Source organism: Sapajus apella, unplaced genomic scaffold (genome assembly GCF_009761245.1).
Source record: "Sapajus apella isolate SASKATOON/1434 unplaced genomic scaffold, GSC_monkey_1.0 scaffold102, whole genome shotgun sequence".
Lineage (NCBI taxonomy): Eukaryota > Metazoa > Chordata > Mammalia > Primates > Cebidae > Sapajus > Sapajus apella.
The window spans coordinates 3,854,558-3,878,424 of NW_022437042.1; the positions used below are offsets into that span (position 1 = coordinate 3,854,558).

Below are 23,867 nucleotides of genomic sequence, written 5' to 3' on the forward strand. Positions count from 1 at the left end.
ATTGGATGGGAGGTAGGACCCTCTGGGACTGGAAATGCAAGTTAGTGACTGATGGAGACAGTAAGGATGGCTTTGAAATGAACACACCAACGTGTGAGAGGGATGGGGCTGGGCGGGGAGCTGGCTGAACTTGTGCATGAGGCAAGTCACTGTGTAGCTGGGCTCATGTCCAGCCTCAGCCACAGCCCTCAGTGCCCCATCCCTGAAGGGTGGAAATGGAGAGGAGGAAGGACAGATGGAAGAACAGACAGAAGAACAAATGGACTCGAGGAAATGAGGATAGGAGGGAAGGGAAAATCAGGGCACAGGAGGAAAGCAGATAAGGTGGGAAGGAAGACAGAGGGGCTGGTGCATGCACTCTGAAGTACAATAGTACCTCTCTAGCTGCCTGGGTAAGGTTCCTCATAACCCTCGTGGAAGGAGAATTTTTGGTTGAGGAACTTATGACCTTATATAGGAAAAATAGGGTTAGGGGGACCAGGGTTACAAGTGAACCTATGGAAGTCATTATTAATATTTTTACAGTCACCAAATTAACACAAGAAAGCTACCATGACAAAATCCAGAGAACAGCAATGACATTTCATACATTTTGACTTAGCAAAAAGGTTTTAAAAATGAAAAAGAGTTCTATTTACCATCTTTTGTTAGCAAGAAATTTTCCAGCTCTCTCCCCCTTCCAGATGTAATGAAGTGCTGGCAAATTTGTCTTGCTTTGTTATAGAGAATATTCCTAGTAAGTGGGCATTTTTTTCTATATTGAGTCCTTCATCCAAATGCTCACTGCCTTTCAGATAAGCTGTTAGCATATACACATTTCGATTCCCCCATCTAATCTGAGAACAGTGAGATAAAGAGTAAACTTATGGTTGTGAAAAGAAAAAGGAGTCAAGTGAACGGCAGAGATGTAATCAAAGTATTTGCCATGGTGCCTTGGGAGCAGGACTGCTTTGCCTTACTCCAAGGGCACCCATTCACATTGTATTTTATGTAAAATGTCTTCCCCTGAACTTGTGCAATGCAGTGGCCATTTTATATCCACTTGACTTCCTTTTCTCTTCCCAAATGAAAGTTTACCATTTTTCTAACATTTGGGGATGACCGCCTTTCAGTGTGAGGTTAATCGAGTACAAAATTGTCAAGATTCCTGGAAGCCTAGGTACAGTTTCATGTACCTGGAGATCCCTGGATTGGGAAGGGATTATTGTGTACTGAGATGAAAGCTCTCCCAAAATGACTTGGAGCCATATTTTACCTCACTACCTATTGCATCTAGCTCTGCATGAGGCAACATGGAACATAAGGAGAGCTGTGTGGGGCAGGAGACTCATATGTGCCAACTCAAGCATTATTAGGCTGGCCTCTTGGAGATGTTATGAGAGGGGCCAGGCTGACAGTCCCAGCCTCTCCAGAACATAGAGGTGGATCTGGCTTCTCAGTTACCCTCATTTGGCTTCCAGATCCATCCTATGTGTGGAACTCAGGTTCTGCCTCCCTAGTTCAGGCCTAGTGCTCTGGTGGGGCTCCCACTTTTCTTCCAACTGAGCACTGAGTTCAGGCAACTGAGCCATCATCCACAGAGATGGGGGAGGGCATGTCCTGTGGCCTCTGTACTGTCATCTGTCCCCCTGAGGATCAAAGTCACATATGGAGAGGCTCCCTGCTGGGGTCAGAGGGTCAGCCTGTGACCACAGAACAAAGTAAAAGTGGTTAGGCCTCATGAGGTTCCAATCTATGACCTTGGCCTCATTAGCAATGTGCTCTGACCCACTGAACAAATAAGGTATAGACACCTAGAAATAAACCTTAGGTCCATGAAAAGTAATAAAAGAAACAGTGTTTCAGACAGAACAGAGGACTTTCCCAGGAGGTAAAGACATGCAGCCTCATTCTGGCTCACCTCCTCAGCTTCCTTCTGGGATGTCTTAGGAACATAGTGGCACCGGTTAGCATAGAGTGGTTTCAGATCCTGAAAAGGGGAACACCAAACCAAAGGGGTTTTGGCTTTGGAAAATGAAATAGCAAGTGTTCTACTTAGTAGTAAAAGGTTTGAACACACACACACACACACACACACACACACACACACACACACAGACACACAAGCAGGCAGGCAGTAGATTGGATTAATTTCTGAAAATCACCTGTCTAGGGAGACTGAGTGAAGATTAGACAAAAATACCTTGAAAATTAGTTTCTATTAGACTACTTGGTTAATGAGAAATTATGAAACTGATTGAGAAATGGGCTTCTTGAAATTTCCTCCTCCGCCCTTTTTTTTTCTGGATTTTTTTTTTTTTTCCCCTTCTAGCCTTTATCTTCATGCAAACAGTCCTCAGGGAACAAGATGTAAAACTCCAGGTTATTGTGAAATGACACTTTCAAACACAGGGAGCTCAACTTCAACACTGAAGTCTCATTATCACTTTGGAACAGGACTAGGGCTGGCTGACTTGTACTCCTTGCTGTCATTTCCACGTTTTTTTTTTTTTTTTTTTTTTTTTCAGAAGAAAGAGCTTAGGAAGAAAGCCTCAGGAGGAGGGGCAGCCCCTGAGGCTGCTGTAGATTTTAACTCAACTGAACTATGAGCCATTTTCACCCAACTACATAGATTAGATAAAGTCAGTGAACTCCAAAAATATTGTTCAAGCCTCAGAAAACTAACATGGGGCTCAAGGACAGTCAATTTACTCTGCTGGCTTGGCCAGCTTCCTGATGAGAGAGAGCTCTCATGCATGGGGGTTGGGGTAGAACCAATAGACCCAAGCCAGGGCTGCCTGGAAGCTTCCAGGCAGGAACTGCTGTTCACTTTCCAAGCTGATGCTAAACATCCTCTGAGTGGTAGGGGGCTTCTGCCAAAGGCACCTTAGGACGGGACAAACAGCTTATGCAAATTGACCTTGGGGTTTGGCAGAAGTACCCAGGCAGAGGGAATTTATGTATTGTCTCCTTCCCTTCTGCCCCCACTTCTTTCACCATTTCCGATCATCTCGGTGGCTGCTTTTCCCCACACATGTGATTTAGCATCTCTTGTACTTGGCACTTAAATGCCTCCTGCCTTCTAGCTGGCCTCCCCATTAAGGATCTAGGACTTTCCATCAGTTAGCTACTTCTACATGAAACTCCTGCCTGCTCAATGTTCTAAAAGTACCTTGCCCTGTTAGCTTAGCCTGGAGTCTGGCTGGAGAGGAATGAGCGTGTTCATGCTCACACCTGGTAGGGCTTACTGTCAAACTTTTGTGTGTGGGTAGTGGCAGAATAATTGTAATTATCCTGCTGAAGAGGAGGCTTAATGTCCTGGTCACAGCCCTCCTCACCTTCTGGTTTTACAAAAAGCATTCAGCCACCAAGTGCCTTAAATGAAGACAGACGTGTGATAGTTGCCCATTTGCTGCCTCTGGCTGATATTCTTCATTAAGGTCCCAGAAGAGGAACAAGAACAAGGCAATTGGGAGTTAAGAAAAGGTCACTCAGCCAGTGCTTAGCAACCTCTGTAATCTAAAGGGCCACCAACTATGGAGTGAAGGGGTAGAAAAGGAAATTGCTTTATGTTTAGTGTCTGTTCTATGCCAGGCCATCTTAGGGCATGTCCATACCCATGATTTAATTTCACCCTCATGCTAACCCTGAAAGGTACGTTACTACTATATCCATTTGGAAGAAAAGGAAACTATGGTACAAGAAGGTAAAGTGATTTTTCCAAGCTAGTTAATGGCTATACTACGGAGAGGGGAAAGAAAAGAAATATGAGACAAAAGAGAGATGGCACAAGACACATAGAGGGGGTGAGTGAGAAGGTAGTAGGTGTTGAGAGGAAGTTCAGATTCATCCAAGCCAAAGGAACAGGGCAAGATGACGTTAAAGGGCCTCAACAATAGGACAGCTGGCTCTCACCCATCCAAGCTGTGCTAGGGTCCATATGTGCCTTTCATTTAAGCTGGCCAACAGATATCATCATAGATTAATAAAGCCTATTTCCTCAAAACTCTCTGGATGGCAATGAGGACTACCCAATGTCTTAGGGTAGGTACAGTATAGGCAGAAAGTTTTTCTTAAATATTCATCCAGTCTTACCCCTAAATACTTGAGTGAAGTGCTGTACTACAGGTCACCAGCAGCAGGAGGTACAGAGGGCCTGGACTCAGAGGCAAGTAGTGGTCATTAGAGGAAACTTCCAGTATATGTAATTTGAATTTTTGCCCATTGCCTTTGACTGGAGCCAATGATCAAAAACATTGGAATGTCAGGAAAATGCAAATCAAAACCATAATGAGATACTGCTTCATACCCACTAGGATGGCTGGAATCAAAAAATCAGATAATAATGAGAGTTGATGAGTATGTAGCAAAATCAGACCCCTCAAACACTGCTGGTAGGAATGTACAAATACAGCCACTTTGAAAAACAGTCCGGCAGTTCCTCAAACAAACAAACAAACAAACATAATTACTATATGACTCAGCAATTGTACTCTTAAGTGGAAAGAAAATGAAAAAGAAAACATATATCTATACAGAAACTTGTACATAACTGTTTACAGCAGAGTTATTCATAATAACCAAAAGGTGGAAACAACTCAAATGTCTACCTACTAGTGAATGGACAAAGAAAATATGGTATACCCACCCAATAGAATATTATTAGGTGTTAAAAAGGAATGAAGTACTTGATACAACATAAATGATTCTTGAAAACATTATACTAAGTGAAAGAAGCCAATCACAAAAGAGTATATATATATATATATATATATATACATATATACACACACATATATATATGATATGATTCCATTAATATGAAATGTCTAGAATAGGGATACCTTACACAAAGAAAGTAGATTAGCAGTTGCTTGGGTCTGGGGAGAATGGGGGAATATGGAGGTGTAGGTAAAGGGTATGGGGTTTCTTTTCAAGATGATGAAAACCTAAAATTGACTGCGGAAATGGTTGCACATAAGTAACTGATATATGCTAAATATATTAAAAATCATTGAATTATACACATTAAATGGGTGAATTGCATAGTTGTGAATTATATCTCAATAAAGCTATTAAAAAACTTTAAGAGTGAGAGGAAGAGGAGAAAAAAGGAAGCCATTTTAGCTCATGCTGCCATCAAAATCTACTGCAGGCTTCTTAGCCACTAGGCCTATGTTGCCATGGAGACGGCCTCAGAGTGAATACCGTTTGTCAAATGGGGATAATAATGCCTGCCCTGTATATATCACGGTCTCGAATGAAGTAATAGATGTGAAGGAACACTGAAAAGCTAAACACACCACACAAAAACAAGGAATTATTATTAAGATGGCTCCTGTTGAATACTAAATAGTATGCATACTATCATTGACTGCAACTATGCTACAAAAATAGGTATATGCTCAGCGGCTAATATGCAAAAACACTAAGAACTGCCAAGTTAGAGTGGTAGAATTATGGATGTTTAAAGTTACTGAGGTGTTGTTTGACTTTTTAAGAAGAAAAAGATGTAAAAGATGGCTGCTCTCAGCTTAAAATCAGATGGGATGGATCTGGAGAGAGGCCTACATTTATATTCTTGGTCCTGAAAGAAAATCAGGAAAAGGGCCTTTCTTTTGCATCCCTTATTTTTCCCCTTGCCCAGGAATTGTTTCCTCAGATGCCATTTCAGAGACGGTTTGGGTGACAGCATTGACCATAAGTCATGTGGCTTCCTGCTGTTCTTTCTCTACCCCGTTACCCACAACCCTAGTTCTAAGTCACTTCCCTGACACCAGTGTCTTTGCCTTCCCAAATCTTACCCACATGTCGAAGGCCTAGGTCTAGCCCTACCACCACTGAATGCCTTCTCTGACCTCTGGAATCCAAGATAAGCCACTATGGCACTTGGAGTTTGTTCTCCCAGCTTAGATCCCATTCTCTAGATGTCTGTGTGTTCATTGGTGTCTTCATCTTGACTGCCAACTCCTTGAGAAAAAGGACCGTGTCTTCTCCCTCTCATGTACCCCTCATGGCACTTAGCAAAGTGATGAACATCCAGCACACATTCAATGGGGCCTTGTTGTATTGTACATTTACTTTAACTCAGGGTGAAAAAATACTCACAATGTGTCTGGCAGCAAAGACCCCATCAACTATGGCACAACAAAAAGCTGCAATCACACCAAAGCTGATAAACACAATCGAAGCCACCAGCTGTAGGGGGGAGCAAAACAAAAGTGTCTGTTAGTCTTTCACTCTTGGTGCTTCTGGGGACCAGGTGATCCCCAAGAGACTTCCAGCCAAAGCAGAACTCTAGCCTACCACCCTATGGGAATGCTCTTTTCAGTCATGCAAAATGAGTGGAAGGGAGGTAGGCAGGGGAGGCAGATAAGGGGCAACTGAGGCAATTTTTGCATTTTCAGGGAAAGCTAAGAAATTCACTCTGTGAGCCCCAGATGAAGAGGAGGCTTGCTGGTATCTAGCATGCTGTCCATGAAGGAATTTGACTGCATGGCCCTTCCATGCTTGGACTCAGAAATAATGTTGGACTTTTAACGTTAGGTAACTCAATCCTCTATGTTAGTTATGTAGAAATGGAGGCACAGTGAGGGGAAGTGGTGTGCCCAGGGTCTCCATCTAGTCTACGGAAAAGCCTGGTGCCCACCAACTCCTAGTCCAGTGTTCTTTTTATCCCCTCACACTGCTACTAGATGCTATAGTGGGCACTGATGAAGACAAGGATGATTCTGAGGTCCTGCACAGCTCTACATGGGTTTCTGCAGCATTGAAGAAAGAGGACATTCAACTTAGGACTTAAATGTCAAGAACGTTTTACAAAGGTTGAAGGGTTGATGTCTCTGAAACTGATCAACTTTGTATGGTACATGTTTTTTAAATTTATTAACTTTTTTAGAGACTGGTCTCCTGTGTTGCCCAGACTGGTCTCAAAGTCCTGGAAACAGGCACTCCTTCTGCCTCAGCCTCCCAAAGTGCTGGAATTACAGGTGTGAGCCACCACACACAGCCAGTATGGTACATATAAAAACTTTCAAATAAGACAACTGTTTACTTGAACCAGGCTGCCCTATTCTCTAATTGTGTTAGGTAACAGAAATTTTCCTAACAACTTGTCTACTGTTACAAAGATGCTACTACAACCCAATGTGGGGGAAATAAGTATTTCAAGGTGTTTCCAGGGGCAGGGATAGATGCTACCTGAGCCTACCACCTGCCTGTGCGGACCCTCAGGGCTAGATGGAATCAGCATTTTTCCTCCTTGAGGTTTTTGGAAGAAAAGATGTGGAGATCACATGGCATTAAGCTACTCTCCAGGGAGAAGGAGAAAATGAAAATCAAGACCACCCTGGGCGCAGTGGCTCACACCTGTAATCCCAGCACTTTGGGAGGCAGAGGCGAGTGGATTGCTTGAGGTCAGGAGTTTGAGACCAGCCTGGCTAACATGGTAAAACCCTGTCTCTACTAAGAATGCAAAGAAAATTAGCCAGGTGTGGTGGTGTGCACCTGTAATCCCAGCTACTTGGGAGGCTGAGGCAGGAGAATGGCTTGAACCAGGGAGGTGGAGGTTGCAGTGAGCTGAGATCAAGCCACTGCACTCCAGCCGGGGTGACACAGCAAGACTCCATCTTAGAAAAAAAAATCAAAGCCACCCTAAGGTTCTCCCACCTCAGTAGGCTAGGAGGAAATACTTATCTCCTTTGGGAGTTGTTCAGAAACCTCTCCCCATAATTCTCACTTTACAGTGCAACAGAGAATTGGTAAATAATGGATGAACATTGTAATGAAATTGGCATTATTAGCTATGCTATGATCAGCTCTACAATTAAAATTCCCCCATTATTTTGAATAATTTAAGCCCAAAGTGCAAAGACAACTGGTAAAGAGGGAGTCCAGGTGAAATGGAAGAAGAAAACTATTAGAACTCCCCTGAGAGCGATTCCCCACACTGCTGGGGGAAAACATATGGTTAGAGTTCTCTGTCCCTGGAGCTATTACGTTATCTGATTAAACTTGCTGTGAAATAGACCCCATTATCAAAGTTTCAGTGCCACAGAGACTGTACAGGGGGAGCCCAATCACCGTCTGACCACGCACCAGGCATCTTGATCTTGATTTACAACTCTATAAAACTGCAATATGCTTGCAATTCCGTCTGTATCTTCTACCCTTATCCTTGAGGAAGCCTTTTCAGATTGAACTGGGAAAATATAACAGCTTGCCCTTGTGGGCCCCTATTAAGACATAGAAGCTTCACCTTCTGTTAAATGCTTGTCTTTCCTTTCAATCTTACAACATGCTTAGCTTTGAACTATGGGTAATGGAGATACTTTAGGATGGCTTCATAATTTTATTTTATCTTTTTTGTGCCACAAGTACATTTGCTTGTGCATTCAAAGTCTCCTAGAGTGTAATCTCCTAAAAGGCAGGAACTCTCTGTGAAAACTTACCGAAAAGATTATGTATCAGAGAGAAAGATGTGAGGGTCACCAATAATCCAGGGCTGTAGTAACAGAAACGGAAGCAAAAGCATTCTAGGTGAGGACCGTAGCCTGATTGGATAGGCTGGAGCACTCCTTCGGGAGTAAGGAGGAAAGCAAAGGGCAAGATCCAGAATATTCTATCCCTTTGGCATAAGAAATCTAGCTACGCCAGTGAGAGAGCATCAAACAAGATGAGAACCAATCCCATACCACAGGGTCACAGTAAAACACATTCCCTAGAGGTTTAGGAGAAATGGCAAAGTAGTAGTTCCTTTTATGACCAAATCACACAGACTTAAGAGATGTGTTAGTTCTTCACATAAATGTGGAGCTTTTTCAGAGGAAGAACTGACTCTATAGGGATGAAAACTTACCATCTGCCTTTTGTTTTCAATAAGGTTTGATCCGATGATTCCAAGGAATGATCCAAAGCCGAGCTGCAAAGCAACATGGCATACATAGTATGTGGGATGACAGTCAGGCTGACCACACAATTATTCCAGCCCCTGGATATGATTCAGGATAATAGAAAAAACTGGGGTATCAATGCTAAAGCCACATGCAGTTGTTACTTACACAAATACAGCATGTACAATAAAAGTATTTTTCCCACCATTTGCCAGTTTTACAAGGGTGTAGCTATGAATCATAACTAAGAAAAAACTCATGCGCCCAAAAACTAAAAGTAAAGGTCACCCATAGCTTTTCAGAGCCTGCCTATTTCAATTTCAATATCTATTACCTAGCATGTGACTGGTGAGTCAGTAAGAGACATATAATGATGAAAAGTATATGTTATATTTTGATCTTTATCTTTTTTTGAAAAAGACTTGCCATTTTGATGTATAGATCACAAAATAAAGGTTTACAAAAGCAAGTGTGATGCATCTGGCACACCAATCCAACTCAGGAAGTACTTTAGAAATCAGGAAGCACCTTAACCCACACTAAAAATATATAAAAAAATTTTTTGAAAGCCTATATTTGTGGTTGACCCACTGCAATTTATGTTAGCACTTATTCACCTCTTCTTCCATCCCTGCTTCATTTATGGACAGAAAACATTCATTAAAGGGTGAATAGAAATGGCAGTGTAAAACCCCGAAAAATAATTTCCCTGTCTAAGTGGCTGGGATTATGGCTTGGTAAAGCAGATTTCGCTGCCCTCTCAGCTCTGCCATTAGAGGACTGAGTCTGCCAGTCTTACCTGAAAATGATCACTAACTGATAGCTGTTGATGGGGATGAAAGTAGAAGTAAAAAGTGGTGAGAATGGACCAATAAATCTTAACACAAGTTCAGTGATGTAGTTACTTTTCTCTTTAGCCTCACTAATGGTCTGGGTTTCCAGCTGCAGCATTACTTTGGCTCACAGGGACATCTATTTCAATTTGAGACCCCCAAGCCTTGCACCTAGGTTTGGGAATCTAATAGACCCAAGGGATGGGGAGGAGCTTGGTAGGGCAGTGTAAGGGGACTGGGTGGTGTTCTCAAACCCCAAGAATGAAAGAGAATGAAGGGAAGGAATGAATGTAAATCTCCGGGACTCCTTGTGCAGGGCCATTCAGCCAGCAATTTCTCTTGGGAAATAGATGCTGCAGTGCATGAGGATAATATCCAAGACTCTACTGAGAATATCCTCATTCAACATTCAAGCTATGCCTGTCTCCCATCTGGTCTTATTTCAAATATAATTAAAATATGTTGTCATAAAGTATCACACTAGCCTGGCTTCCAACCCCAGATCTTCTATGTCTGTGTAACCTTGAACAAACTGGTTAAGCTCTCTAAGCCTCAATTCCCTTATATTGTAAATACAGGAACCACAGTAGTGAATACCTTATAGGGCTTTTATGAGAATTAACTAGGATGATACATTCAAAGAACTTTGCACAGCACCTGTTAGTAAGTACTCACTAAATATTACTTTGTTCTAGTGATTATTATTGTTATTTTAAAGCCATTTAACTTTTGAACTGCTCTAACCCTATTTGAGCTGGAAAATTCTATAATTGTGTGCCCTATTTCATGCTCAGAGAGTTTACCTGTTCTATCTTGTCTCTTGTCTCCCCCTCTGATAAGTTCCATAGCTCCTATTTTTTAGGTGAAAGTCCATGAATAGTCTGTGCTTATGGCACTCTGGGCCACTTGTGTAGTTGACAGAAATTTGGAGGCAGCTTCTTACGGGAAAAATAAATCCTTTTGCTTAACAATTCATCAGCTTCCAATGGTATTCACAGAATGTCTCCTGAATCGTGATAGCAATATTTGTCCTAAGACAGGAAGCAAAGACACTCCCTATCCCTCATACCCTCTAATGGCAAATAACTCTCTGATGGCAGTGACCAGAGATGGGTGGAAGCCTTGTGGAATTGTCTGGAAAGACAAGGCACTTCAGAACTAGAAATCCCAAGCCAGGCAGTTACTTCATCCAGTTCTCTTCCCTTCCCCTCCATTCTATTCTATTCCACTCCAATGCGTTCAGTTTTCTGATGTTCACTAATAGCTTTATGTCATATGAATAAGAAGATGTAGCTATTGTCCTCCCAGAGCTCACAGTCTAGTAAGGGAGAATGGGTTAAGGACCACAGACCAGGTGAAAACAAAGTGCTATAGGAGCAGGGAATAATTCCTGCAGCCAGGAATATAACATATTCCTGTCTCTGCTACTTACAAACTCTGTGACCTTGGCCCAGTTCCTTCACCACTCTGTGCTTTGGTTTCCTCATCTATAAAATGGGAATCATAACAGTGCCTGTCACACAGGATTGCTATGAGGATTATATGAAATGAAGTATGTAGTGTGATTTGCATAAGGTAGGCTGCTAAATAAGTGGTAGCTCTAACGTTTCATAGAGGAGGAAACATTTTTGTATGAACTCAAAAGATGGATTAGAGCTCAGCACGCAGGGAACTAATATCTACTGAGTCATAGCTGGACGGATTCAATTCACTTACCTGGATGACAGGTTAATGAACTCACCAGTGTTGCAAAAACGATCTTGCATTTCAAAAGCATTTTAAGTTAAAGAAGCACTTGCCCCCTAGTTTGGTCACAGGAATACTATGGAGTTTGGTGGAACTGATATCATTCCAATTTGACAGACATGAAAATGAAGTCATAGAGAATTGTAAGGATGTATGCCCTCTCATGGCAAGTTAATGGTAGGTCTGGGACTAGCCCTTGGGTCACCTGAATAACAGCTTGTGTGTGTGTGTGTGTGTGTTTTGAGACAGAGTCTCACCCTGTCACCAGGCTGGAGTGCAGTGGCATGATCTTGGTTCACTGCAACTCCACCTACTGGGTTCAAGTGGTTCTCCTGCCTCAGCCTCCTGAGTAGCTGGGATCACAGGTGCACGCCACCACACTCAGCTAATTTTTGTATTTTTAGTAGAGACAAGGTTTCCCAAAGTGCTGGAATTACAGGCGTGAGCCACCGCGCCTGGCCCAGATTGTGTTCTTTAAGCCACACCTTGCTGTGTTTGTGGCCAGTGTTAGTAGAATAGTGACCTCCAAGTAACAAGGACCTCACTGTTGCCCCCTAGAGAAGTTCTCTGCAAGGATGGAGTGAGAAGTCTTATTTGTGGAAAAGCTGAGGGGTTGAAAATAAAGAAGGTAAAACCAACAGTTTCCTTAAAATGGACAGTTGCTTCTAATCTATTGTTTGCTTTTTTTTGAGACTTCAGAAAGATAAGCTCTGTGGTCTCCCATCAAAAGCTTCATGGAATCATGTAAAGTTCAGACCTTTGGACTTCCATCTTGATTCCCCATTACCTGAACAAATAACTAGTTTACTTTGTTTTGGCTGTCCTCCACTTGTGGGGGAAAAAAAGAAGATGATTAGATATCAAACTCAGATTCAAGGGCTTTTTTGGGGCTGGACTCTTGTCACCTATGCCTAGTCCCATTCACTGCCCCAGACACCTAGGGCTAAGGCTCAAAAAAATTAGTAATTAGGTAAATATTAATTGGACATCTACTCTGGCCAGTACTGTGTTCGATCTGTGATTTGGAGGCCAGGAGGTGGCATGGGGTATGATCAAGACCACTCAGGCAAAGGAGCTCATAGTATAATTAGGTAAACCAGACCACGATCCCTTTTCATAATTCTGAAATCCACAAGGCTCTTAAAACCAAAATGTATGATTTTTTTCTTTAATGTAACTAACTTGGTGGCAAAACCTGACCTTGAACTGTTGTGAGGTTATTTTATAATCTTTATCTCACTTAGTATAAAAATCCATGTCTTATTATACAAACATGAGGTGCTTGGTTATAGGGTGGTTCTCAAGCCCCTACTCGGTTGTTAGCTAATAAGTAGTATACATACTATATAATTTTTCTAAAATAAAAAGTCTAAATTCTGAATCCCATCTGGCCCAAGGGTTCAGATAAGGGATTGAGGACAATATAAACAAAGCTATATGAGAATATAGCCCAACAGATGCCACAAAGCAGGACACAAGTATTTTCTAGCAACCATGAATAGGAGGAATCTATGGTAGGGAGTTCAAAGATGGTAGACACCACTGTGGACCCCAGTATTTGAAAAATATTTCTGTTGTGTTTTCAAGTTAGGATAGGACAGAGCACTTAAATAGAGAGCGAGAGCAGGAAGGATATTCCAGGCACGAGTAACAAAATGTTATGATGGTCCTAAAGCAGAAAAGCCCAAGTAGTGTTCAAAGGACTGTGAATTGACAATTTTGGCAAAAGAGAAGTAATGAGAGACTAGGCTGAGAGCATCTATGGAGGGCTCTCAATGGCATGCCAAGGAAGCAACAGGGAGCCAATGAAGGTGAGAACCTCTTGGTATTATAAAAGTCTTAGCCAGCAAATCAGGATTCAAATGTATTTATTCATTTAGAGACAGGATCTGACTCTGTCACCCAGCTTGGAGTGCAGTGGTGCAAACAAGGCTCACTCTAGCCTCGAACTCCTGGGCTTAGGCAATCCTCCTGCCTAAGCTTCCTGAGTAACTGGGACTACAGGCCTGAGCTATTGTGCCCAGCTAATTCTTAAAATTTTCAGAGAGATAAAGTTTTGCTATGTTGTCTGGGCTGGAGTGTAGTGGTGTGATCATAGCTCATTGCAGCCAGCCTTGACCTCCTGGGCTCAAGGAATTCTTCCCCCCACGTTGCGCACCTCAGACTCCTCAGTAGCTGGGGTTACAAGTGTGCACCACTACACCTGTATGAGAGACTAAAATTTCTTGTGGAGATGGGGTCTGACTATGTTGCCCAGGCTGGTCTTGAGTGCCTGGGCTCAAATGATCTTCCTGCCTCGGCCCCCCAAAGTGATGGTATAACAGGCAGGAGCCATTGCACTTAGCCCAGGTGTCATTTTTAAAATGTGCTTAGTAAGTTAGGAACTTATATTTTAGCATGAACTTAGATTTTAGAAACATTTTCAAACAAGAGGTAGAAACTTTTTCACCTCTTGTTGAAAATCTTTCTGCCTAATTCACAATTTGCTACAAAATCCCACTATCCAGAGCTCCTTATATTTCTTGAGCATTCATGTTAATCAAAATTTCTTTGGAATTTTCAGAAGAGTCTTTACATGTGAATCTGAGGCCACACTGACTTAAAGAAGGTTTCTGGGATATTGATTGTTTTGAATGATCCCTGTTGTCCCATCTCCTAATATCCCACAGTAACTCTGAAATGATTTTCAATTAACTGACTCTCCCACCCACTTTCCAGGAAATGAGGCAGAAATTTTTGCTGTCTTTCTTGAAAGAAGACTCAGGCTAGTATGGGCCCTAATAGTGTCAATACAGCAGCTGAGGGGAGGGTGCAAGAATGAAAGGCTTGTCTCACTATGCGGGGCGGGGGGGGGGCAACTCCATCTTGTGGGTTGCTTGGGAAACATATTTAGAGGGCTCGCTTTCCTGCACCTGAGGTAAGAGGAGGTGTAGAGGGAAGGAGCAACCGCCCTCAGCTGTCTCTTTCAGCTTCAAGCAACAAATGAAGTTCTTGGGTTTTAGGCCTTCAGAGTACAAAGCTCACCAGAACACTCCTAGAATAAATAAAATTCCTTGAACATTTGAGGCCAGTAAAATTCTTAAGCCAGTTTGTCTGTCTTTGTTGGTGTCTGGTTTTTGTTTCTGGGTTTTTTGAGATAGGGCCTTGCTCTGTCATCCAGGCTGGAGTGAAGTGGTGTGATCTCAGTTCACTGTGACTTCCACTTTCTAGACTCAAGCGATCCTTCCACCTTAGCCTCCCACATAACTGGGACTATAGGCTCACATGACAAACCCAGGCTAATTTTTTTTTTTTTTTTTTTTTTTTTTTTTTTTTGTAGAGACGGAGTTTTGCCATGTTGCCCAGGTTGGACTCAGACTCCTGGACTCAAGCGATCCGCCTGCCTCAGCCTCTCAAAATGCTGGGACTACAGGTGTGAGTCACTGCACCTGGCCGGTTTTAGTTGTTAAATTTTATGTATTTATTTATTTGAGACAGCGTCTTCCTCTGTCACCCAGTGGAGTGGGCGATCGTGGTTCACTTCAGCCTTGAACTTCTGGGCTCAAGAGACCCTCTCACCACAGCCTCTCAAGTGGCTGAGACCACAGGCATGCACCACTATGCTTAGCTATTTTTATTTTATTATTTTTATTAGTTTTTACTTTTTGTAGAGATGGGGTCTCACCATGTTGCCCAGGCTGGTCTTGAACTCCCGGCCTTAAGCTATCCTCCCACCTCAACCTCCCTAAATGCTGTGATTACAAGCATGTAGCACCATGCCCAGCCTGGTTTTAGTTTTTTAAAACTTTAGAGTTCAGCCTGTACAGACTAGCACATCTTTAAATAGGCATGTGTGCATATGTCTCTTAGAACAATGATACCACATTCTAGCTCAGGCAGAGTAGCTAACATGCCATGGTAATGCACCTCACTGTACAAAGACATCTTATTTGGCAAAATAAAGATGCTCCCGAAAAGCTTCACAAGACTTAGAGTTATGAAAATTGAGTTATATTTTAAGTACCCGAGATCACAATATTTAAAAGATTTGTATGGTAAGTCTTCTTTTAATCTAATAACTTGTCCCTAATTTGTCTGTTTTGAAAATGTAAATTCTCGTGTATTGTTAACACATTTAATCAGAGCCTAAAACAGCAGAGTTTCGAATAAGCTGAAACTTTTTCACATTAGTAGTTTATATTTAAAGTGACCAATTTGACAGTGCAGAATCTCCAGATGACACATTATGATCCTTCTGGTTTTATTACTAAGCATATTTTACTGCGTGTTAGTTATCCAGGTGGTTGCTAGTCCGCCTGAATTAGACTCCCCCTGCCCCCTGGGTTCTTTCCCCTCAGGTGGATTCAACGTGTATTACTTTTTCAATTTTTAGTTCATGAAAAGAAAATTCACATTGCTAGGACCCACGCAAGCCAACTGAATCAGAATCTCTTAGGCTAGGGAGTAGAGATCTGCATTTTTCACAGGTTCACCAGGTCATTCTTATTCTCATCAGAGTGGGGAAACCACAGGTTTAGAGTTTCTATAGTAACTCCCTAATAACCAAACTATTCAATTAGTGAAAGTACCTCATTCCTAGACAAATCTGGATTCTCGGGCGTTTACTGTTTCCGAGGTATGAGCTGTAATTGTTTTTGTTACAATGTGATCCGACCTATAAACTCAAATGGATTTTTTCTGCTATTCAATCTGCTATCTTTTCCCCTTTATTTTATGTAATTAAAATGCATTTTAAAGAAACAATCTCCAGGAACTGTGAGAGCACATTTTTAAAGGTTAAATCATGGGGGGCACAGTGTCCTTTAGGGATGGCTTTCCTATTAATGCTTCCATATTAGCTCTTAGTGAACCACTCACACACAAACACACGCCCCCACTGCTTCAAATTCCAGTGCTAGCTGAACATCAGGTACTTGAATAACAGCAATCAGGCGCCCTCCTTCCTTTGTTAATGTATTCCAACCTAGCCGCCCACGGTCAGATATTCCACAGAGAAGGTTCACAGCCACTGTTCATGAATAGGAGTTCGTACACTTAAATATCATGGAAAATACCTTCCCCTCACCCACAGAGACTCTGAATCTTGGCTTCAGCATTTGCTCATCAGTCAGAAATATTTTACTAATGCAGCTACCTGAAATACACAAAGTCATGCAGACCCTATAAATTGCTTTTCCAAGCCACCAAAATACTATCTTACCCTCTCCGTTCCTCCCCGCACCACCCCTCCTGCTTTGCTTGTGTTCAAAAATAAAACCCATTCTGCTGACGACTGGTTTTCTTGCCTCACCACAGAGAGTGGACTGCGTGAGTTCTCACCTCACATGTTTAACAGAGGGCACCAAACAGTGTCTGTGGGTCACCTGCCCTCAGCTGGAAGGAGTCCTGCCTGCCTGTAGCTGTGGAGGCACTTCCCCCAGCAGCCTTCAGCTCCAGGGAGGCATAACCTGCAGCCCATTCTAGGTCCCAGCTTCTCAAGAGCTATTGAGGAGGCTGACTGTGGAATGAAATCAGTGACCTAGGCAACAGGCTCTAGGCTTGGTCACTCATAGCTCTGGCTTGTCCAAGGCCGGACTTTAATCTCTTCCTCTCGCTTTGCTTCTCTCTCCAATCCTCACCTCTCTCTCTCTCTCTTCACTTCAAAGAGAAATGAAACAAAACAACAACAAAAAATACATCTGACCTCTTTGCGTCCTAAAATACTTCTTAACTGAACTGTCCTAAACTTCCTTCTGCTCTCTAGCAATTGAGGAGCCATTTAATTGGTATTAAAAATATGATCTCACCTCTAGAGTTAGGTTTTTGGGTTCAACAGCAGTGTACATAGACTCAAATGAGATTTTGTTTTTTTTTTTTTAATGCAACTAGTTTAGCAGGTTCCAAAGGGAACTGCATGCATCCTGGGGTAGAGAAAACAATCCACTGGAATATGGACAGAAACAATTAGAACTCCTGTTTCCTATTTATTGTTTATCTAAAATAATAAGAAGCCAAACATTACTAATATTCAATAAACAGACTATCACTGGCACCCTCTGTCCGTGTTTATGTCAGGTGATCAGGTGAGCTATTCTTCTGGAGGAGGGCAAGCTCCAAGCAGCAAAGGTTTGATGGTGGGGCATTTTATATATTATCCAATTTTGACAAAACTAGCCCCAACAAAATGGATAAGAGGCTTGAAAAGATTCCTCTTGAGAAACCAGAAGCCGAAGATGACCTTAATAATGTAAGCAAATGTAAGCAACAAGAAAATGGCAGAGTTTGATACTTCTAACTCCCAGGGTAGCTTTTTGTCAGCCAAATTGTGAGATTGACACTAAAAAACAAGGACTCCAATGACAATCTAATTATATGGGATAAGAAGGAAGCCAAAAATATTCACAATTGTCTAGTGGGCCATTTGAAATAAGATTTTAAAGCCACTATCTTTAATGATGAACTTCACACTAAGTACATATGATCTGGTGACATTTTAGTTTGTGTTCACATGAAGATATTAAAAGTTATTTCATTATTATCTAATTTTTGAATGTTCATTTTTATATGTTTTATAAACATGTATGTATATAATTTTTAAGTGAATAAATCTACATATTTTAAGAATACATCTTCCACAGCTTTTTCCTGATACGAGTGCAGGATCGCTTTGGAGATCAGTGCTGTCGGTCAAAATGTCAAGCTGCCAGGATCCTTAGATTTCAGGTAAGATCAGGTGACCTCTATTATATATAGGAATGCAGATGCCCAGAGAGAAGGGACCTTAGCCTAAGGTTAACACTGGTAGTTAGTAACATCTCCTAAACCAGAAACCTGAGGTCCTAAAGAGTGAGATGACTTGCTCAGGATCACACTGTTAGATAGGGGTGGTGCTGGATTCTTCTGATTCTCAGTCCAGTGCTCTTCTTAGTGGGCCCAGAGTTGCCTCTCTACATAAATATAGAGAGATATAAAGGAGGAAATCTGAGCAAACACTAGAAACTCAAACAGAATTGAAAACTATCAGAGCAGAGCCAGAATTTCTGCAGACAGCAAGCAAGCTACTGCAACCTACCTGTACCTTCTATACTTACAATAACTCCTGGGTAATAACCTCCTACAGTCACATTCTGGGTCCTGGTGGTTGCAGCAAGGCCCACTGTGAGAATTAACACGGACACGATAAGCAAAGTCACGGTGACATAGATGGAGTTTCGTTTCCTCCGATTGAATGCTCCTGAAAGCATAAAAAGAAACTAAAATTGCTCATGTCAGCTGGGGAAGGGATTGACTTAAAGAAAAAAAAAAAACACTAAGAAGGTTTTCCTTTCCTGATCCTACTGGTAACTGAAGTTATCTTCGGTGGTGACGGTGTCGGGGGTGGGTTGTGGGGAAGGAGTCATCAGGTGCCACTTTTACAATAAAGAATGTATTTCCAGTTTGAAAATAAACAACAGAAGAAATTTCACCAGTGACATGAAAACAAAACAAATTTTTCTGCTCCTGGCACTCTATAAGAGATGTGTCATAACTAATCAGTAGAGCATTTTCTTAGGCCAAATTAGAAGGCATATGATAAATGGGAGGTGTTTTGGGGGCTATTAAATGAAAACATTTTAAAGCCAATATGCAGCCAAAGAGAGTTTTTTTTCATAAGCTAGAGATATAAAATTTCATTTTCAGTGTAAATATCACAGCCAAGTAAAGTTACTGGGAATTTTTTTTCATTTATTACTGACATTTGCCACCTCATGTATAAACTTTAAAATGGTGTATTGGCAAGATTTGTCACATAACAAATGTGTGTAATAAAGTGAGGGTTTGGAGGCCATTAGTCCACAAAGATTTGTATCAGGGGAGGTAGATGGGAGGATTATAACTTACACACATTTAGGCTTCTGTGAGGGTGACATAAATATAAATGATGAGAAACCCGCTCTCCCACTCAGGGCTTATCAGACATGATAGCGCAAACCAATATTTTTTTGAAAACAGGATTATTAAGTCAGATAGAAAAACAGTATCAAGGCTCACTTTTCAATTTAATTTTTTTTAAAGGAACCGAGCACCGTTGCACACTCTGCAGGGATTTTTCAGGCACAGGGAGAGGCCCTTCAAGAGGAAATACAAGGGGAGAACCATCTAGAAGTTCTCAAAAAAATAAGCAAATGAGAAGAGTCCAGCTCTCTAGTGGAGGTGGTATGAAGCATGAGGAGGATGAAGCAGTGAGGAGGCCTGATGGGGTCGCCTGCTCACATGTCTTCACTGTCATTTGTGGCCCTAAAGAGATCACTTGGATCTGTCCATAAGACCCCATCTTTCTGGGAGGCCTCACTGCAGCCTCAGGAAGCAGTTGTTGGGAGAAGCCACCCAGACTGCTTCTCTGGGAGCAAGCGGAGAGGGGATGGAGGAATGGGGAGGCAGTCAAGAAAATGAAGCAATACCCAGGAGGCCTGGGTGGTGAGATGGAAGTGCTGTGGCTGGCCTTGCAGGTCCCTGCAGATATCCCCTCCTGTATGGAAGAAAAGCATTGGGAGTACCACCCGGGCTTAACCCCATCATCCATTGATTCTTCCCCAGTGTGGTCCCTGCTGAGGTTTCCAAGGGAGGTGGGGGGGCTGACGGTCTCCCCTGACGTCAGCCTCAAAAATGAGGGATATGACTCATCAGGGTCATTTCTAATATGAGACTATTTTAAGACTATTTTTCATTGAAATGTAGAATTGGTTTGAACGTTTATAGACATCTACAATGCTAAAGCACCATGTCTCACCCTGGAGGAAGAGGTAAGAAGAGTTGGGAAATGACACTTCTCTTTAAAGAGACCTGAGTCCAGCCTCCATGGGAAAAAAACCAGAAAGGCCCATTGGAGACACCTGTGACATCAGGGCCCTATGCATGACAGAGCTATTAGGGATGCAGTGGAAGCTGACTGATGATAAACACATGAGCAAAGCCGGGAGCTCTGGACTGCATTGTACTGGGAAGGCAATAGCAGAAGGGTAGGGGAAGGCCAGGATTTATTTCTTCTCTTTACCTGAAGTTTAGTTATCCTTCCTCTTGATGTTGAGGGACCCTAAAGGAGTCTCTAAACCAGAGTGCCTAAGTTTATTTGATGATAGATACTTCTCAGTGAATCTGAGTTGCTTCTACAGAGGGGCTCTAACATAAACTTACCAACATCGCCTCCCATTCTTGTCTTCCCTTCTCTTTCGTCACTCACACAATCTCTAGCCCTCCCCTGCCCCAAATTGGCAAAAGAGAGTGAGGGAACATCTGGATACACCATGTATATCTTTGTGACACGCAAGCGTCTCAACACCTTACCCAGAAAACATGTAACCTTAGAGACGAAATTGGAGGAGTGTGTGTGCCTGCGTGGTCTTTTTCTTTTTTCTTTTATTTGTCTGCTCCTTCCCCACCAGCTGGCCTTTAATCTTATTCACAGCTCTTGGGTCTTCTTTGCAAATATCATTCTAACTTTTAAAAGCGTAGGAGGAGCCAGGTCAGAAAAGTGACTCAGCAAACCACATAGTGTCATTTGAAAATCTTTTTTCCTGCTTTAGAACCTGAATTGAAAATTCAGTCACTTGAGAAACCCAGGCAAAGATCCCACATCCCCACAGGGGCCTTGCCTCCAGTAAAGATTTGCTTTGGATAAAATGCCTAACTCTCCCCTCACTAGGTTGAATATCTCATTTCTGTCCCCTCATGAGGGTCCTTCCCTGTCACTGCTGTTTTATACGATAAGCACCATAATTGTGTAACATGAAATTATTTCTAGTTACACTTGGGGAGTTGACTTTTAAGGAACCACCCAGGGTGACTCGTTTTAAAAATGAAGAATCGCCCCTCAATTTATCTTTAGTGACAATCTGACTCAAAAAAATTCACATCTACTTAGAGCAAGACACCCATTTCTTGAAGGTGTGGCCCAGGCTCCTAAAAGGCAGTTTATTATGTCTGCTTAGGACAGTTTCCTGGTGATTGTTTTATTTTAGAAGGGAGTACACCCCCGTTCTTATTTGGGTACAATTTGGGGCTTGCTTTAGATGATCCTGTAAACACAGGACCATCTTATTCTGATTTTGTTTAGTAAACTCACACACCAAAAAACTCAGGCACCATGAGGTACTTAAACAAAGCAGCAGATATATGAAAATCGTGATTATTATGATTTATACCTAGTGTTTGATACCTAATAAACAGTCACTACTTGTTGAATGAACAAGAGGCAACATCTCAGAATTGTTTCGCTTTTAATCAAGAAGGATGTGGGGGGAATTGTGTGAATAAATGTGGGCTATTCTCATAGAATTGATTTTTTAAAGTAGGGTACACCTGAGGTTTCCCTCAAATTAAAAGCCTTCTGGCCAACTAGTGTGAGAACTACAATACCTCTTACTACCCTCTCTCCCCAGCACCCAGTATATTTCTGCTTAAACAACAACCACCTTTGCAACCAACAGCAGTGAGAGAGTCTGAAATCTTGTCATTGGCCTTACCTGCCCCCCTTCAGCAGCCGACCTGCAGAACTACTGCAGCCCTCCCTCTCTGCAGTGCCCCATCTCCACCTCAGGTTCCTCATGACCAGGATGCTCAGCTCTAGAAGCACCCAATTATTTGCTGTCTCTACCCTTCCAAAAATAATCAGCTGTTCTCTCATCTGGGCTTTCCCCCGATCAGAGCCCACACCTGCATTGCGGTCTTTGAATCTGGGTGCCTCCCTTCTTTCAAAACCTTCTCAAAATTCCCCTCCTCCAAGAAGTTTTTATTGATCAGAATTACTCTAATCATTTATTCATGTCCCCAAATTCCCAGGTATCTTACACAGTAAGTAAATGAATTGTAACTGGTACCATTACAGTTGTAACCGTGGGTCTGGTCCACAATCCATATGATGTCTGCCAGTCCCAGGATTATGTATCTGAGGGAAGCAACATGTGAGTTGCCAGAAGGTACGATGCTGTCTCTGTTACTTTATTTTACCTTGCACATGTTCTTGATTATCCTCCCGAGAGTAGATAAGGTATATAACCTTTATTGGGGTGCAGTAAAGATGGGAACCCAGTATCCTGCCCTGTACACTCTGTTGTTGATGCCTGGCTCATTCTCTGGGTTGATCTTTTGAACCTATTAGGTTTTGCTTACCTGAGTCAGCTTTGCCACACAGAGTGGGTCCCCGGATCTCCCAGCCTTGAGCATCCCTAGAAACAGGTGGCTGCCCACACAAGAGCCTCAAGGCCCTGCCAATCTCACAAGCATTTCCTTAAAGGTGTTGAAATCCATTCCTCCCCGCTTTAGACAGTTCTTTGAAGGGAGAAAATCCAAGGCCAGCCCGGGAATTACAAATATGTTATTTGGGAGGAAGGAATGCTCTACTGTAGTAGAGGTGCCTTTGCGCCGGGGGGCGGTGTTGCCAAAGGGAGAAGGGGGCTGCTGGGCGAGGATGGGGGGTGGACGCTGGAGTCAAATTACTATCGTCTTAATTGCCAAGCGCCTGCTCCACTCTGAGCCTTGAAGGAGCTGCTCTGTTCCCAGGCAGCCAGCAAGCGTAGAGTGCAGGCGCCTTGGTGCAGTGTGTCTGTGTGTTTTAAACTTTATTGTTTTGGTTGCGGTTGTGTCTTGACAATAAAGGGAATCCCCCTCAGAAAAGCGGGCCTTGGAGGCTGAAACAGTAACCCACCCACCCACTGTCCTCCCCACCCCCCACACACACACGCAAAGAAAGGTGGCGTTGCCAGAGCCAAGTTAAGTGGGAGTAGCTCCTAAGCAGCCTAGATGCTGATTCAGGCCGGGGCTGTGCGGGATCAGAGCCAAGGAACTCCGGGGAGACTCCCCTGTCCAAACTGTGGAAACCCAGGGTTACCACTCAACTCAGGAATTTGCTAGTGCCGTCGGTCTACGGACTTTAAAAAGTGGAATGCGTGGCGCCGGCTCCGCTTCTATCTGGAATTTATTATTCCTTTCCCGCAGTGTGGAGGCTGGGCTGGGCGAAGCCCACTTAGCTGTTTGTTGCGCAGACCTTTCGAGAAACACAAGATCGCTGAGGGTCCCTGGGAGTCCAAGAAAAAAAAAAGCTCTTCATCTTGTGCCCCAACCCACAGAGCAGTGCGCCAAGTAGCAACTCTTTAAGCCCTGGACCGCCAACAAGCCCACTCCCCAAAGGCAGACGGGCCTGGGGCGTGTGGCTTGATTTGCAGGTGGTTACATGGTTGCCGTCCGCAGCGGGAATGGACACTGCGGAACCTTAGCACTCTTCACTCAGCCCTCCCTCGCGCAGCGCAACAGCTTGGCGTCGGGGAGCCAGGGCTGCGTTGGCGCCACAGCTGGCCAAGGTAAGGAGTGCATTCCCACCTCTCTGTCTCTCTGTCTCTGTCTCTCTGTCTCTCTCTCTCTCTCTCTCTCTCTCTCTCTCTCTCTCTCTCTCTGTGTGTGTGTG

General features: G+C 42.9%; 2 protein-coding genes across 3 annotated transcripts in view; one reads left to right on the top strand and one right to left on the bottom strand.

Moving 5' to 3' along the window:
• Window positions 1-23,867, bottom strand: part of TMEM255A (transmembrane protein 255A) — a 50,709-nt gene that overhangs the window by 25,017 nt on the left and 1,825 nt on the right. Inside the window, exons 2-6 of one of the 2 annotated variants that reach the window (XM_032258400.1) lie at window positions 18,520-18,662; window positions 8,837-8,899; window positions 6,088-6,177; window positions 1,901-1,969; window positions 377-448 (exon numbers count right to left, since the gene is read on the bottom strand). In XM_032258400.1, coding sequence (XP_032114291.1) covers window positions 377-448; window positions 1,901-1,969; window positions 6,088-6,177; window positions 8,837-8,899; window positions 18,520-18,662 — 437 coding nt within the window. The remainder of the gene's footprint in view (window positions 1-376; window positions 449-1,900; window positions 1,970-6,087; window positions 6,178-8,836; window positions 8,900-18,519; window positions 18,663-23,867) is intronic. The other variant, XM_032258402.1, reaches the window with a different exon arrangement.
• Window positions 23,345-23,867, top strand: part of ATP1B4 (ATPase Na+/K+ transporting family member beta 4) — a 93,246-nt gene continuing 92,723 nt past the window's right edge. Inside the window, exon 1 of the mRNA XM_032258399.1 lies at window positions 23,345-23,763. The gene's annotated coding sequence lies outside the window, so the exon portion shown is untranslated. The remainder of the gene's footprint in view (window positions 23,764-23,867) is intronic.